Genomic DNA, 12610 nt, shown 5'->3' on the forward strand with positions numbered 1-12610 from the left:
ATTTGCTCCCACCCCCATTTGAGAGGGGAAACTAGTAGTCGTCACACACACACACACACTTACTTCTACAGGTTAATATACAAAATGTCAAGGTTGAGTAATTTTGTTCTGTAAGACTTACGCAGTGCAAGACAACAGCTGTTAACTCCCACTTGCTAGATACTAAATGCCATTAGTAAATTTGGAGCTCTAAGGCAAATAATTTTAACAGTATTATTGAATAAATGAGTCTACAATATTCCCACCCTTTCCTTGGATTTGATGAAAGATAAATGTCACCATGGACAACTTTAATCACCACCACTTTTCAAAGAATCCTCAAGAGGAATTAGTGAATTGCTATGATTAAGGTATCTTCTGGCCAATCACCAGGAAGCTACAATGTTAATCTGTTTGAGTAACTGAGATGTTAATCCTGGAATTGGAGTTACTTGGCTCAGTGTGTTTAGAGATACTAGATGTGTAGGGACAAATAGTTACATATGCAAGATTCCTGTTGGCCTTCCTGAGGGAGCCTGGCTACCTTGAACAGGACCCTCAAAAGCCAGCAAGCTGGGTGGGGAGCCACCTAAATTAGACAATACAAAATGCAGAGGACAGGGGTATGTGCCTCAGGTAGGGTGGAAGGGACAGTCCAGTTACCACTTATAATTTACAGGCTCTCTTCTGGATTTAGGTGCCTAAACCTAGTTAGCCAGCTCTGACAAAGAATCATGGTGGCCCAATATCTAAAACCACAGTGGTTAGAGCATTCATCCAGGAGGCAGAAGACCCAGGTTTCACATCCATGCTCTTTTTTCTGGGGGTGAGGGGACAGGGGGAGAAGGGGACTTGAATCCAGGTTTCCCACCTCCTGCTGGAAGTGCTGTAACCCATGCACCATTGGATAAAACACCACCTTCTGCTGTTGCATGCAGGGCCTGATCCCATAAGCACTGTAGGCATCTGAGGACATCTACCATATATTAGCCCTCCCCTGACAGAACAAATGCAGGAGCTCAGACTAGACATTTCCCTAAGTCACATACTCCGCATCAGGACTTAAGTGGTGGTGCACGTGCCCACTGACATTTGGCACTATGGGGATTTTGAGGACCTACATTTTGGATTCAGGCACCTTCCTCTTTTGATCAAGACACCTAGGGCGAGATCCAAAGTTACACAAGTCTCTGCTGGAGCAGGTAATTAAGCCTGGGTCTCAGCATCCCAAGCTATCAGCTTTCCTCCCTACATTAACTGTATGTCTATCTAGAAAATGTAGTAATGTTACAGCATTTACTCTTCCATTCTGCTGTAGGTGAGTGAACACCTTAAAACCAATGCTGTTAAAGATGAAGACTGGTCCCTTTATATGTTTAATGGTCAGCGAGCACAAAGGCTTATAATCAGTGAAACTAGCGAAGCCTTCTCAGAAGATCTAGCGAACAATACTGAATTTCATTCTACTCTGTACCATCTGATCAAAGATTTTGCCAGTGAAGAAGCAATTGAAAAAGTAAAGAAAGCCAGCTGCCTATTTATTGATGCTGTATACCAACTGCTCATTGCTACTAGAGTGTTAACATACTCTTAAGCCAATGTTTTAAATTAACTTTATTGAGCATCAAGAACTCGGTCAATAACATTACATTTGATGTCTCATTTCACATGCAAATCAAAACAGCTTTTTAAATGCCTAAAAATGCATTAAGAAAAAGTTTTTGTGAATAAAATTCATTACTTTCTAGTAACTACACATGTAGACCCATTTATTACAAGCTTCAAAAGGAGAGACAGCTATTTTGTAAGTTGTTCTAATCCTGAACAGGATTAAGACATTTGGGAAGATAGTCTTCTGTGGTCAGAGGGGGAAGTTGTATTTCCCAATCATGCTTTAAAATGTTTTACCATTGAACGTTAAGTATAGTCTAAAAAGCTTCAAAAGGGATTTTAAATATACTACCTCAACTCATATTAGAAAGTTTAAGTAATTCTAGACTTGAGAGCTATGTTTACACTAGTTTATATAACACAAATTGAGTCAAAACAGGACGTCTAGGGGAGGAAAAAAAAAAGATTTTACAAATTAAAATACAGATTGTGTGTTATACTGGTGGTGGTCCATTGTGTTGAAGTTTAGTATGTGGCCACAGCAGTTGTTGTAGTGATGTCCAGGAACTTCCAGTTCCCACCGGGGCAGCATCTGCAGGTCTTTGGAGAGAGAGACCTGTGAGGAAGCTTGTGAGTGCAGCAAGGAATACAATGATGGTAAGAGAAATCCAGAGAGTTTTGTTAGCCTTGGAGAAGGAAGTCTTCAGATGAGATGCCCACGATGACATGATGTTGCAACTGTGGAGAAGCCATAAACATAGGACAGACATGCTTTTCTTCAAGGTTTAAATATCATATTGTCTGACTACTAATCCAGAATATAAATTGTATGTATTGAAGACAAGTTTGCCGCTGTACTAATAGCCAGCTACACTGGCATGTTATATTCTGGGTTTACAATGCAGGCTCCAGTCAGCACTAGATGCTAAAGATGTTTTATAGAAAACTCTGAAGAGGCACAAAAACTGTTTTCAAAGGCAAATATGGGATTTCTTCACACATTCCATTCGCGTTAATGGAAAGTGTGTGGCTAAATCTCTTAGTGGGCATTGCAAATATCAGCCATTTTTTCTGCAACAGAAGGGTTTAATGTATACTCCAGTGCCTTCCTCTGTAAATTTAGAATGACAGGGCTATCTGGACTAGGTAAGAACTTAGGCTTTGATCTCCGAGGGGCAGTGTTGAGGCAGAGCACCACACTGCAAGGGGTCACATCTCAAGATGAATTTGTGAGCTTGTCATACCAGAAGTTGTTCTGTTCTTGACTAGCACCAAAAGTAGAGCTTTAACCTGCTAACCGACTACTTAATGCTTCCTACTTTGAAAGGCTGACATCAATAAAAAGTCAAGATTACCACTCTGCTTCCTCTTCCCATGTCCTCCACCGGACCACTACTTCCCCTTACAGAAATTCATGTTTGCAATTGAGAAACTTACGCTGATCCTAGACTCCATTTTGATGGATTTTTCCCCCTTTCAGTAACACTTAACTTCCTTGCTTTGTCTTCTTGTATTTCTTCAACTGGTGGTTCTGCCTGTTTGGTTCTGCAAGTAAGTTTTAGAACTTAAAAGTTTCCTGGTAAACACTCATCAATACACAAACAGGCACATTTTTATAAATAGAGTAAGTATTCCAGTTTACAACAGCTTTGACATGCAACATGGTGTCAAGCGCAAGAAGCAAGCCCACCTTGAAGTCTTGCAGATTAAGTAATCAAGACCTACTTTGTTTCAGACTTTTCTTCCTCAGACTCTGTCCAGGAATATGTGCTAATGAATCGTCGCAGTGAAGGACGCTTCTCATTTTGTTTTGATCCCAGTCGGCCCCTGCCAAATGTACATACTTGAAAATAAGTACTTCAGCTAAAGCTTTCAGATCACAGTAAAGAAAATAACTTCAGTACAAGATAGAGATAAACGAGCATGCTTATTTAATGTTGGGGTAGGCTATGAAGATTTTGGGAAATATTTTTCAAGTTTGACTCCCAGTTTAATATTTAAGCAGAAACTATAAGGTGCCAGATTTTCAAATTTTCACATGTCCTTGCAGTTGAAGTCCATGGGAACGCCGAACCTCTTAAATTTGAACTTCAGGCCTCTTGATGTGGACACTTGGGTGAGAGTGTAAAAGCTGAACTTTAGGGTTTACATAGCATAGACATTTACAGCATTACTTCCAAAAGATCCTTAGTAAGCTACTCCAGTGGAACGGTTTACTACAGCCATAATGAAGTTGAAAAATTAAGGCCCATTTAAAAACAAACAAAAAATCAAGTAGCCTTACCAACTGCTTGATCGTCTGTTGAATTTGTCACTTTTTTCATTTCCATCAGTTCCATATAATTGGGCCTGTAAAAGAAGGTAAAATGCAAACTGACCAGTTTGAGAATGAAAACAGTCACCCTTTGACAACCCTTACTTACCAGCGGCAAACCACTATCAATGTTTCCAATATTCCTGGGCAATGCTGCAATACTGACTCTTCGCAGGGATGATGGCTACACAAAGAAGAGCTATTAACAACTATTATGCATTGGTTAGATTAACTACTAGTTTTAAGCATGTTAATTGGAGGCGTAGATTTATAAAAGTTGATGTTTAGTTAGTATAAACACTAAAAAGATACATCTGGGTAGTACTTGAAGTATGCTTTCTTAAAAAAAATAATTTTACATATTAATATGCGGGTTATTTTCCAGATTAGAAACAACATCCATGTGTATCTGCTACTGCAAATTCTGAAATTTAAAGAGGTCTTAAGTTAACCTACTGGAGCGCAAAATATAGATCCTATTGCCAAACTTGCTTTTAGATATCTCTTGGCTCAGTATGTTAAAGACCACTCTTTTGAGAGCTTCATTGTTGAGGACCCCATGAGAGCAATAGTTGTTGAACTCAAGAGGGACGGGCCTCAAAAAGAGAGATTATGGACCCACTTACAGCAGCACATTGAAATTTTAAAGTTTTTCCTTTGAAATGTTAGCATATCTAATCAAGTTAGTTTGCTTTTGTGAGTTTAGGGAGTTAGAGAGAGCCTAATAGATACAGCTTTCATGTGGATGTCAAGCCCCAGTGGAGTACATGTACAAGGCAGCTCTGAAGAGCACACAGCATTCCATTTACTTTTATAAATTTCAGTGGTACTGGTACCTTGAAGTTGAGAGAACTTGGAAGCTTTTTATTTGTAGATTCATCTGTAAAGAGGAAATGGTATTGTAAGCAGATTTTTAAAGATTGCCATTGTGGAAGAGAGCCAGATGGTCTGACCATCTGCAGGTCCTATTTAAGTTTACAGCAGCTAAGCATCTCTGGGGGGGAAAAACCCAAGCAGCAAGTGTCAAAAACAAATCAGTGTTGTCGTGTCTCTAATATCCTGGGCCAAACATGGCTACAAGGTGGGTGAGTGGATCTCTCACCCACTGGTCTCTCTAAAAAGAGATTTAAAAATGGCCAACGAACAAATAAATACTGGATACAGCTAGAGACTTGTAACCATTAGCTCAAACTACCTAAGCTAGTTAACATTGCACATTAGTGCATGCCCTGTGCAGGAGGGGTCACTTCTTAACTAGACCTTATTAATGAGCCCAGCAGATCTACTTTATCTTTAACAAGTTAAATCTGTTTTTACAGGATGGAGTACTTCTCCATGCCAATTTTTACTCCTTCCTTCTTGGCTAAAGAGCTTCTGCAAGGATGTGTGCGCTGTGCACGTAAGACTAGGATCTTTTAAATTTAAAGAAATGTGCTCTGATTTTCAGAGCGCTGAACGCCTCCAACTTCCATTGGAGTCTCAAAAGCTTGGAGCTTCTGAACTCAGGCCACTGAAGATTGATCAGATGTACATTAAAATGAACATCCAATTTGTAATTTACTGCATATAAGAGTCAAATTCACCAGCCTGTGTTGCACCTTCCAAAGAGGCCTGCTACTCCATGAGTGAAATGAGAGATGTTTTCAGAGATTCAGGAGGGTCTGCTTAAAAGTCTGAAGTTATAGTTGCCCTTAAATGTTTCCAATAATCATCTAAGTTAGGACAATCAATAAGTTTTTCTGCTGCTACACATTACAGTTCGGTATCATAACTGTACAGGAGATAAAGTATTTCTATAGCACCTCCCATCCAAGGAAATCAAGCAGCTTTATAAATACAAGCTAAAGGGCTCAACTGATGGCAGTTACTTAGAAGAGAAATGAAAATATGCTTAGGTTTAACAATTACCTTGATCCCCAAAGGAATTAAAGCATCTTTCATTTTGTAGCAAGACCTGTTTCAACTCCTCAAGTTCTGCATGCTCTTTTGTATACATGCGTTTCAAGTTTTCCACATGTTGAATCATCACTTCTACTGCCTTACTGACACGGCTCTCCTAGCAAAGTAAATGCAATACTCGGTGAAAAACGTTAGCTCTTCAGGACATTGAATTATGCTTGGAGTAAAACCACCCACATAATCATTCTAACTTATGGCCTTTCATATCCATCCACACAACAAACACACACTCTTGTCCGGGGTCTCAACTCACCTCACATCTTGATCACAGCAGCTTCCTTTTCTCAATCTTGCCGCACTCATTCGTTCAAAGATGAATGCAAAGATGCTGCAAAGATCATTTTCCTAGCAGACCACATCACCCCTCTGAATCCCTCCACTTGCTCCCCCTTTCTCTATCATACACAAGCTGCTGGTCTTCAGTTTCGAGGCCCTTCGTGACCTATCATCTCTCATTCACTATTGAGATGTTGACTTCTGCCTCTGATTGCCCATGATGCCAGTCTCATGTTGGCCAAGACATAAGTAACATCTGTCAGGGATGATTTAGAGCAGGGGTTCTCAAACTGGGGGTCAGGGGTCACGAGGTTATTACATGAGGGGTTGCGAGCTGTCAGCCTCTACCCCAGACCCTGCTTTGCCTCCAGCATTTATAATGGTGTTAAATATATGTTAAAAAGTGTTAAGTGTTTTTAATTTACTGGGGGGGGGAGGTTGCACTCAGAGGCTAGCTGTGTGAATAGTACAATAGTTTGAGAACCTCTGGTTTCGATAATAATTATTCCTGCCTTGGTGCAGAGGACTAGACTAGATGACCTGTCGAGCTCCCTTCCAGTCCTACATTTCAATGCCTCATTTTTTAGTGGGGATGATTGGGAAGTTAAATGGATCAGTAGACTAGAGATGGAATATCTGTACTAGCGGAGATAATAGGAAAACACCCTGATACCATTTACAATGGACAAGATAAGCCTGGAATGGAAGATGAGGTAAAAAGTAGCTCAGGCATGCACACAGTATGGATAGGTACAGGGATTGGTTCCTGAAGCATAACCAAGCCAATCCCAAAGCATATGATACAATGTATAGTTAGGAATTCATGTGTTATAGTGTTGGTAGAAATGTATACCAGGAGAAGGTGTGTGTAACTTTGGGTGTGCGTACCCTATACCTAAACCCATCCCTGATGCTTTAGCTTGATCAACTCCACATAGTTTCCTTTTATTTGGCATACAGCAAAGCTAAGTGACGAATACTGGAGTTTTGGAAGCGGTCTTGAGGGGGAACCCCAATATCTCCATCTCCCACTTGTTAAGTTTTCAAGCACCTTCATGCTTTCCCCCATACTGCCCCTCATGCTTGGGAGATGCTTTGAGTAAACATCTGCAAAACACATTTTTGTCCTTCTTAAAACCTCCCCTTTTCCATGATGCCTATAAAAACTTGACAATGGATAGGCCATGGTGTGCTGAGACCATTGCCTATCTGACTGATATTATCTCACCTTTTCCTTGTACTTCCATCTATCTATCCAGCTGTTGTATCTTGTCTTATATTTAAATTGTAGGCTTTTGGGGATAGGGACTGCTTTTGTTTTACTTGCACAGCACCTACCACACTAGGATCTTGGTCCGTGAATAGGACTCCTAGATGTGACAGTGATACAAATGAGCATGCAGATCACCAACATAACATGCTTTTTAATACTATTGTTCCAGTAAATTGTGTACTGTATAAACTACAAGTTCAATTACAAATACTGAGTGGAATCTGTTAGAGAGATCTTTAGACTAAAGAAAGCTTCCTTACTTTACATAAAGTAGTAATTGAATCCAATTACCTGATTAATGGCTCCCAACATCTCTGCTCTACTAGCAAGTCTGGCAGCATACTGGCTAAGGAACTGCAAGCTTTCCTGCAGCTTCTTAACGATCTCCTGTGCTTGGTTATCTTCATCACACAAAGGTGCTAGAGACTGAGAAGTTCACGGGCGGAGGGGGAGAGGTGGGGAGGAAAGAAGAGGGAAATGTAACAGCGCTAATAAGTGAGATGCCAGTCTAGCGGCTTGTGGAATGAATGTTACTCTGCAAAGGAAGCGATCACACCTAAATGGGATTCTGCTTGGGCGTACCTGTTTGCATGATCAAATATGTTAGGGCCAGATAATCAGTTGGTGTAACTAAATTCCGCACCGCTGGAAAAAACAAAGGAGTTACGCTGATTTACACCAGCTAAGAACTGTAAGTTTGACATTCACTTTATGGTTTTATTAGCTCACTACAAGAGCACTCGGAACAGAAGAATGTCCCATTTGTTGCTTTCTAAAAAACTCTTCAGTGTCTGTAATATACACATTTAAAAATAAAAAAAGACCAAAAAACCTCAGTGCTAAACAAAGCCATATTTGACTCTATTTATATGATCAAATCCAAAAATAAAATCCAGCAAAAACTTTACATTAAGTAAGGCTGTGTACACACTACCACTTATATCACTATAACTTGGGTCGCGCAGCAGTGAGAATAAGCCACCCCCAAATGACATAAGTTACACTGACCTAAGTGCCAGCGTGGACAGCGCTACATCGGCAGGAGAGCTGCTACCATCACTCGTTGGGGTGGATTAATTAAGCTGACGGGAGAGCTCTCTCAGCATCAGTACCGAGGAAAGCTCTCTAGTGTAGCCATAGCCTAAATGAAGTTACTATAAGCTGGGTGTGCAAGTGGTTGAAAGACTGAACTCAAAGAGTAGTTATTAGTGGTTTGCAGTCACGCTAGGAGGATGTAAAATATTTTCATTAGTTACTTGGATAACGGAGAGGAGAACGTGCTTATAAAAAGTTTGTGGCTGACACCAAGCTGGGAGGGGTTGCAAGTACTTTGGAGAACAGGATTAGAATTCAGAATTACCTTGTCAAATAGGAGAATTGGTCCTGAATTTCATATTGATTTCAGAGAGAAAAAGTGTAAAGTAGTACCCTTGGGAAGGAAAAGGCAAATGCACAAAGCCAAAATGTAGAATAACTGGCTAAGCAGTAATAACGCTGAAAAGGAGCTGGGTGTTATAGTGAATTAGAAATTGAATAGGAGTCAGTGTGACGCAGTTGTAAAAAAGGCAAATATTCTGGGCTGTTAACTGAGGTGTTTACGTAAGACAAGGGAGGTAATTGCCCCACTCTACTTGGCACTGGTGAGGCCTCAACAGGTGTATTGTGTTCAGTTCCAGGCACCACAATTTAGGAAAGATGGGGACAGACGGAAGAGTCCAGAGGAGAGCAACAAAAATGATTACAAAGTTTAAGAAAAACCTGACCTATTAGGAAACAATCAAAGACTGGACATATTTAGTCTTGGGTGGGGGCGGGGGAGCCTGGGGGGAGGGGGAGAGGAAGGGGTGAGAGAAAGAACCTGATAATATATTTGAAGGCTTAAGGGCTGTTATGAAGACAACTGATCAATTGTTCGCCATGTCCTCTCAGGGAATGAGAAGTAGTAATGGGCTTAATCTGCAGCTAGGAATATTTAGGTTAGCTATTAGGAAAAAACTTTGTAACTACAAGGATAGGTAAGCACGGAACATGCTTCCAAGAGAGGTGGTGGAATCCCCATCACTGGAGGTTTTTAAGAACAGGTTAGACAGACACCTGTCGGATCGGTCTAGGTATACCTGGTTCTACCTCTGCATAGCCAACTGGACTTGAAGACCTATTTAGGTTCCTTCCAGCCCCATATTTCTATGGATTAAAATGTACTGTCAGGCCACTTGCTCGCTCCCTCCCTCCCTCCTTCCAATCTCATCCATTGCTAACCTCCAGCAGCTTCAGCCCATTCATGATCTCCCTTTTCAAGTTTTCTTCAGCCAAATCTCGGGACCTTTCTTCAAGCCTCACTCGCTTATCCAAGGTGAACAAGTCACATTTAAAGCCCAGAGACAATCTGAGAAACTCTGCCTGTCATAGGGGGGAAAAAAACATCATGACATAGTACTGAATAGATCAGGCATCACAGAAGTAAGAGTTACCTCAGAGAATCAATAGCTAGTGCTAATGATTCCATGAATGGCAGGAGGAGGCTTTGTAGGAGAACACCCCAGTTCTGAACCTTCCCCAACAGGCTTTGAATCCAAAAAAACTCAACATTTTCAACTCTACCCATATCTAGTGATAGGTAATTAGTTTACCAACAGAATAGCTACCCTCTCTCTCTCCACATCCCCATCAGTTCATCCTGTTGGGAAAGGCAACATTAAACAATTCTGCCTGGCAACATGAACAGTACTGTTAGCACATTCTGTTGGGCTGAAGCTTGTGTCTAGGCCAGAACTCTCCTTCCCCCACAAAACGACACCAGTGGAGAAAATTCAAACCCAAAAGTTTATATAATGACAAGAGAGTCATTTTTATAGCCTTCCTCCTCTTCCCCCTTTTCCTGCACAGCTTGTGAGTATCTTTTGATAAACAGATTTCAGCTTCATCCTCTGAAAGGATCTCCCTTCACCGCCGGCACACAGCGGGCTTCAATTGGACATGGAAGTCCAGTAACACCCCTGGCATGGATATTTACCTAAATCAAGGATTTCATTACTTGAAGGGGAGGCAGAAAGTCAATTTTAAAACCTCTCAGAACACTGAAAAATGATTTACCTGAATTTCAGAAAGAAAGGACCATTAGAAAGAGTTCTACTTGCTGAAATATTTCAGGATACAAGTAGTCAAGACTCACCTCCATCTCCTTCTCATTAGGAGAAACACTGTGGGAGGAAAACGAATAAACCACATAAGAAGAGCATAGTGCAAAGTAAATGCAAATGGGCATCAGATTACATGAGATACATACTTGTCATTTTGTTTGGTTTTGGTCATGTTAAGGCCAGTCATAGTGGGAGAAGAATTCCCTGATAATTAAAGAGACAACACACAAAATTTTAGTTGTTAGGTTGAGGAATAAACTCCCCTTAAAAAGAGGAGTTTATGAAAGACTTAAAAAGTTCAGTCACAAGAGGGAAAAACTTGATTAAGACTCCTTGGGTTGAACTATTGTCTGGTAGTAGCAGCAGCAGCATGCATTAGAACTAGGTTAAAAGTCAGCAAGGCAGCTCATTAGTGTTACCTTTCAATGGCCAAGACCCCAAAAAGAGTCAGTCCTTGTTTGATTAGTTTGTGGCTTTAACCACAGAAGTCCAGATCCAGATCTGAATTTGCAGTAGTTGGATCTTCGGTTTTGGTCCCCACTACAACCTCCTCCCCACAACTTCAAGATAAGCATTAGAGAAGCCACCCCAAACTCACTATTAACAGTTCAATAAGGATCAGCACATGGGTAGAGACAGCCAAGGCTAAAGGTGAGGCACTTCCTAAAAGGGAAAGCCAGCTTGGATTCAGTAGAAACTGACACCCAGCTTTCAGATTCTTACACTGCCCAAACCTTTGATGGGGTTGAAAGAAGTTGCTCTATATCCCTGTTGGAGTAGGGGATGCAAGTATCATAGTTTGCATTAGGATATCATTGGGTGTAGTAAAAGCTTGGCCTGTTTGGACACCCCTCAAGAGTGTCCAAGGGAAAATAGAGCTGGATTAGACTAGTGCTGGTAGGAGGTGGATGAAGAGCATGTCTTTGTAGGATAGCATTTTGTTCCTCTCCATTTTAATACCTAATGACAAACACTTTAAAGTTTACACAACATAAAATTGACAAAGCTGCTTCCCTCTCCAAAGCCAGACTAGAATAAGCACATCATACAAGGTAAAAGATTCTTCTGTAGCGGTCAGCTCTTTACATGAACAATAATCCTAGGTCTGTGTGTTGGCAACTGCTTGTACCCTGTGGTAGGAACCTGGAACATTTCTGTCACCATGGTATCAGAATTGACCATCATTCCCGTGATCTGCTCAGTGGTTCATCAGCTCTTCACACCCCGTTGAAAACTACAGACAACGTTTGCTTTCAGTATGAAAAAGTGTGTCCTTGTCAGAGAGGGTTTTATTTTGCATTATATGCACTTTTAAGAGTTTTCCCATCATAGTTAAGCATTAAGATAGTCTGTTCCAAGTACAAGCAATAGTTCGGTTGTACAGCAAACACAAAGAAATTAGGGATAAGAATATTCAAGCATTCTGAGGTTTAAGACCAATGTGTTTTACTGGACACTAATCAAGCGTGCGCTTTAATGTGTTAAGTGATGTGAATTTCAACGAGGACCATTTACCTTTTCTACCAGAAACCGTAGCAGACACTTGTTCACTCTGCTCTTTAATAGCTTCCGATTCCCCATCTGTATCCTAAAAATGGTTTGAGAGAGTAATTATACAAACTTGCCACAAATACTGGACAAGAAGATCAGCTATGATGGAGGTACTCTAGTCCTACAGTGGGTTTGTGTGAACTAATCAGGTACTTTATACTGCTGCTACCACTATGTATGGAAACTAGATCTTGAATGGGTTGGAAGGCTTCCACTCCCTAAATCAGTTGGGTCTTCCTCGGAGAAGGCTCATGTTACCTTGCAAACAACTCATGAAGTGACACCATCTAGAACTTAAGCAGTCAGATTACTATGCTGAAATATGAAATAGAGAGAATTTAAAGTAGCCCAAGATGGGCAGGGGAAAAAAAAAAACAAAACACAACCCACCACCAAGCCTATCCCATTTGGCCTGAGCCCATGAGGGGAATCCCTGGACCAGATCCTCAGCTCATGTAAATCAGCATAGCTCCTTTGGCATCCAATTGACACTAGCCAAGGAACTGG

General features: G+C 40.9%; 2 protein-coding genes across 6 annotated transcripts in view; one reads left to right on the top strand and one right to left on the bottom strand.

Moving 5' to 3' along the window:
• DNAI7 (dynein axonemal intermediate chain 7) overlaps nucleotides 1–2103 on the top strand; it is a 41630-nt gene extending 39527 nt beyond the window's left edge. For 2 of the 5 annotated variants that reach the window (XM_073317836.1, XM_073317845.1), the window contains exon 15: nucleotides 1298–2098. In XM_073317836.1, coding sequence (XP_073173937.1) covers nucleotides 1298–1573 — 276 coding nt within the window. In that variant the 3' untranslated portion in view covers nucleotides 1574–2098. Of the gene's footprint in view, nucleotides 1–1297 lie in introns of all 5 variants that reach the window. The other 3 variants (XM_073317854.1, XM_073317864.1, XM_073317826.1) reach the window with 3 other exon arrangements.
• The window catches only part of IRAG2 (inositol 1,4,5-triphosphate receptor associated 2), a 66010-nt gene continuing 54975 nt past the window's right edge, over nucleotides 1576–12610 (bottom strand). Inside the window, exons 28-39 of the mRNA XM_073317813.1 lie at nucleotides 12068–12140; nucleotides 10699–10756; nucleotides 10585–10612; nucleotides 9672–9812; nucleotides 7704–7838; nucleotides 5813–5960; nucleotides 4735–4784; nucleotides 4014–4088; nucleotides 3875–3939; nucleotides 3316–3417; nucleotides 3028–3135; nucleotides 1576–2328 (exon numbers count right to left, since the gene is read on the bottom strand). Coding sequence (XP_073173914.1) covers nucleotides 2085–2328; nucleotides 3028–3135; nucleotides 3316–3417; nucleotides 3875–3939; nucleotides 4014–4088; nucleotides 4735–4784; nucleotides 5813–5960; nucleotides 7704–7838; nucleotides 9672–9812; nucleotides 10585–10612; nucleotides 10699–10756; nucleotides 12068–12140 — 1227 coding nt within the window. The 3' untranslated portion in view covers nucleotides 1576–2084. The remainder of the gene's footprint in view (nucleotides 2329–3027; nucleotides 3136–3315; nucleotides 3418–3874; nucleotides 3940–4013; nucleotides 4089–4734; nucleotides 4785–5812; nucleotides 5961–7703; nucleotides 7839–9671; nucleotides 9813–10584; nucleotides 10613–10698; nucleotides 10757–12067; nucleotides 12141–12610) is intronic.

Source organism: Lepidochelys kempii, chromosome 1, assembly GCF_965140265.1.
Source record: "Lepidochelys kempii isolate rLepKem1 chromosome 1, rLepKem1.hap2, whole genome shotgun sequence".
NCBI classification, from domain to species: domain Eukaryota; kingdom Metazoa; phylum Chordata; order Testudines; family Cheloniidae; genus Lepidochelys; species Lepidochelys kempii.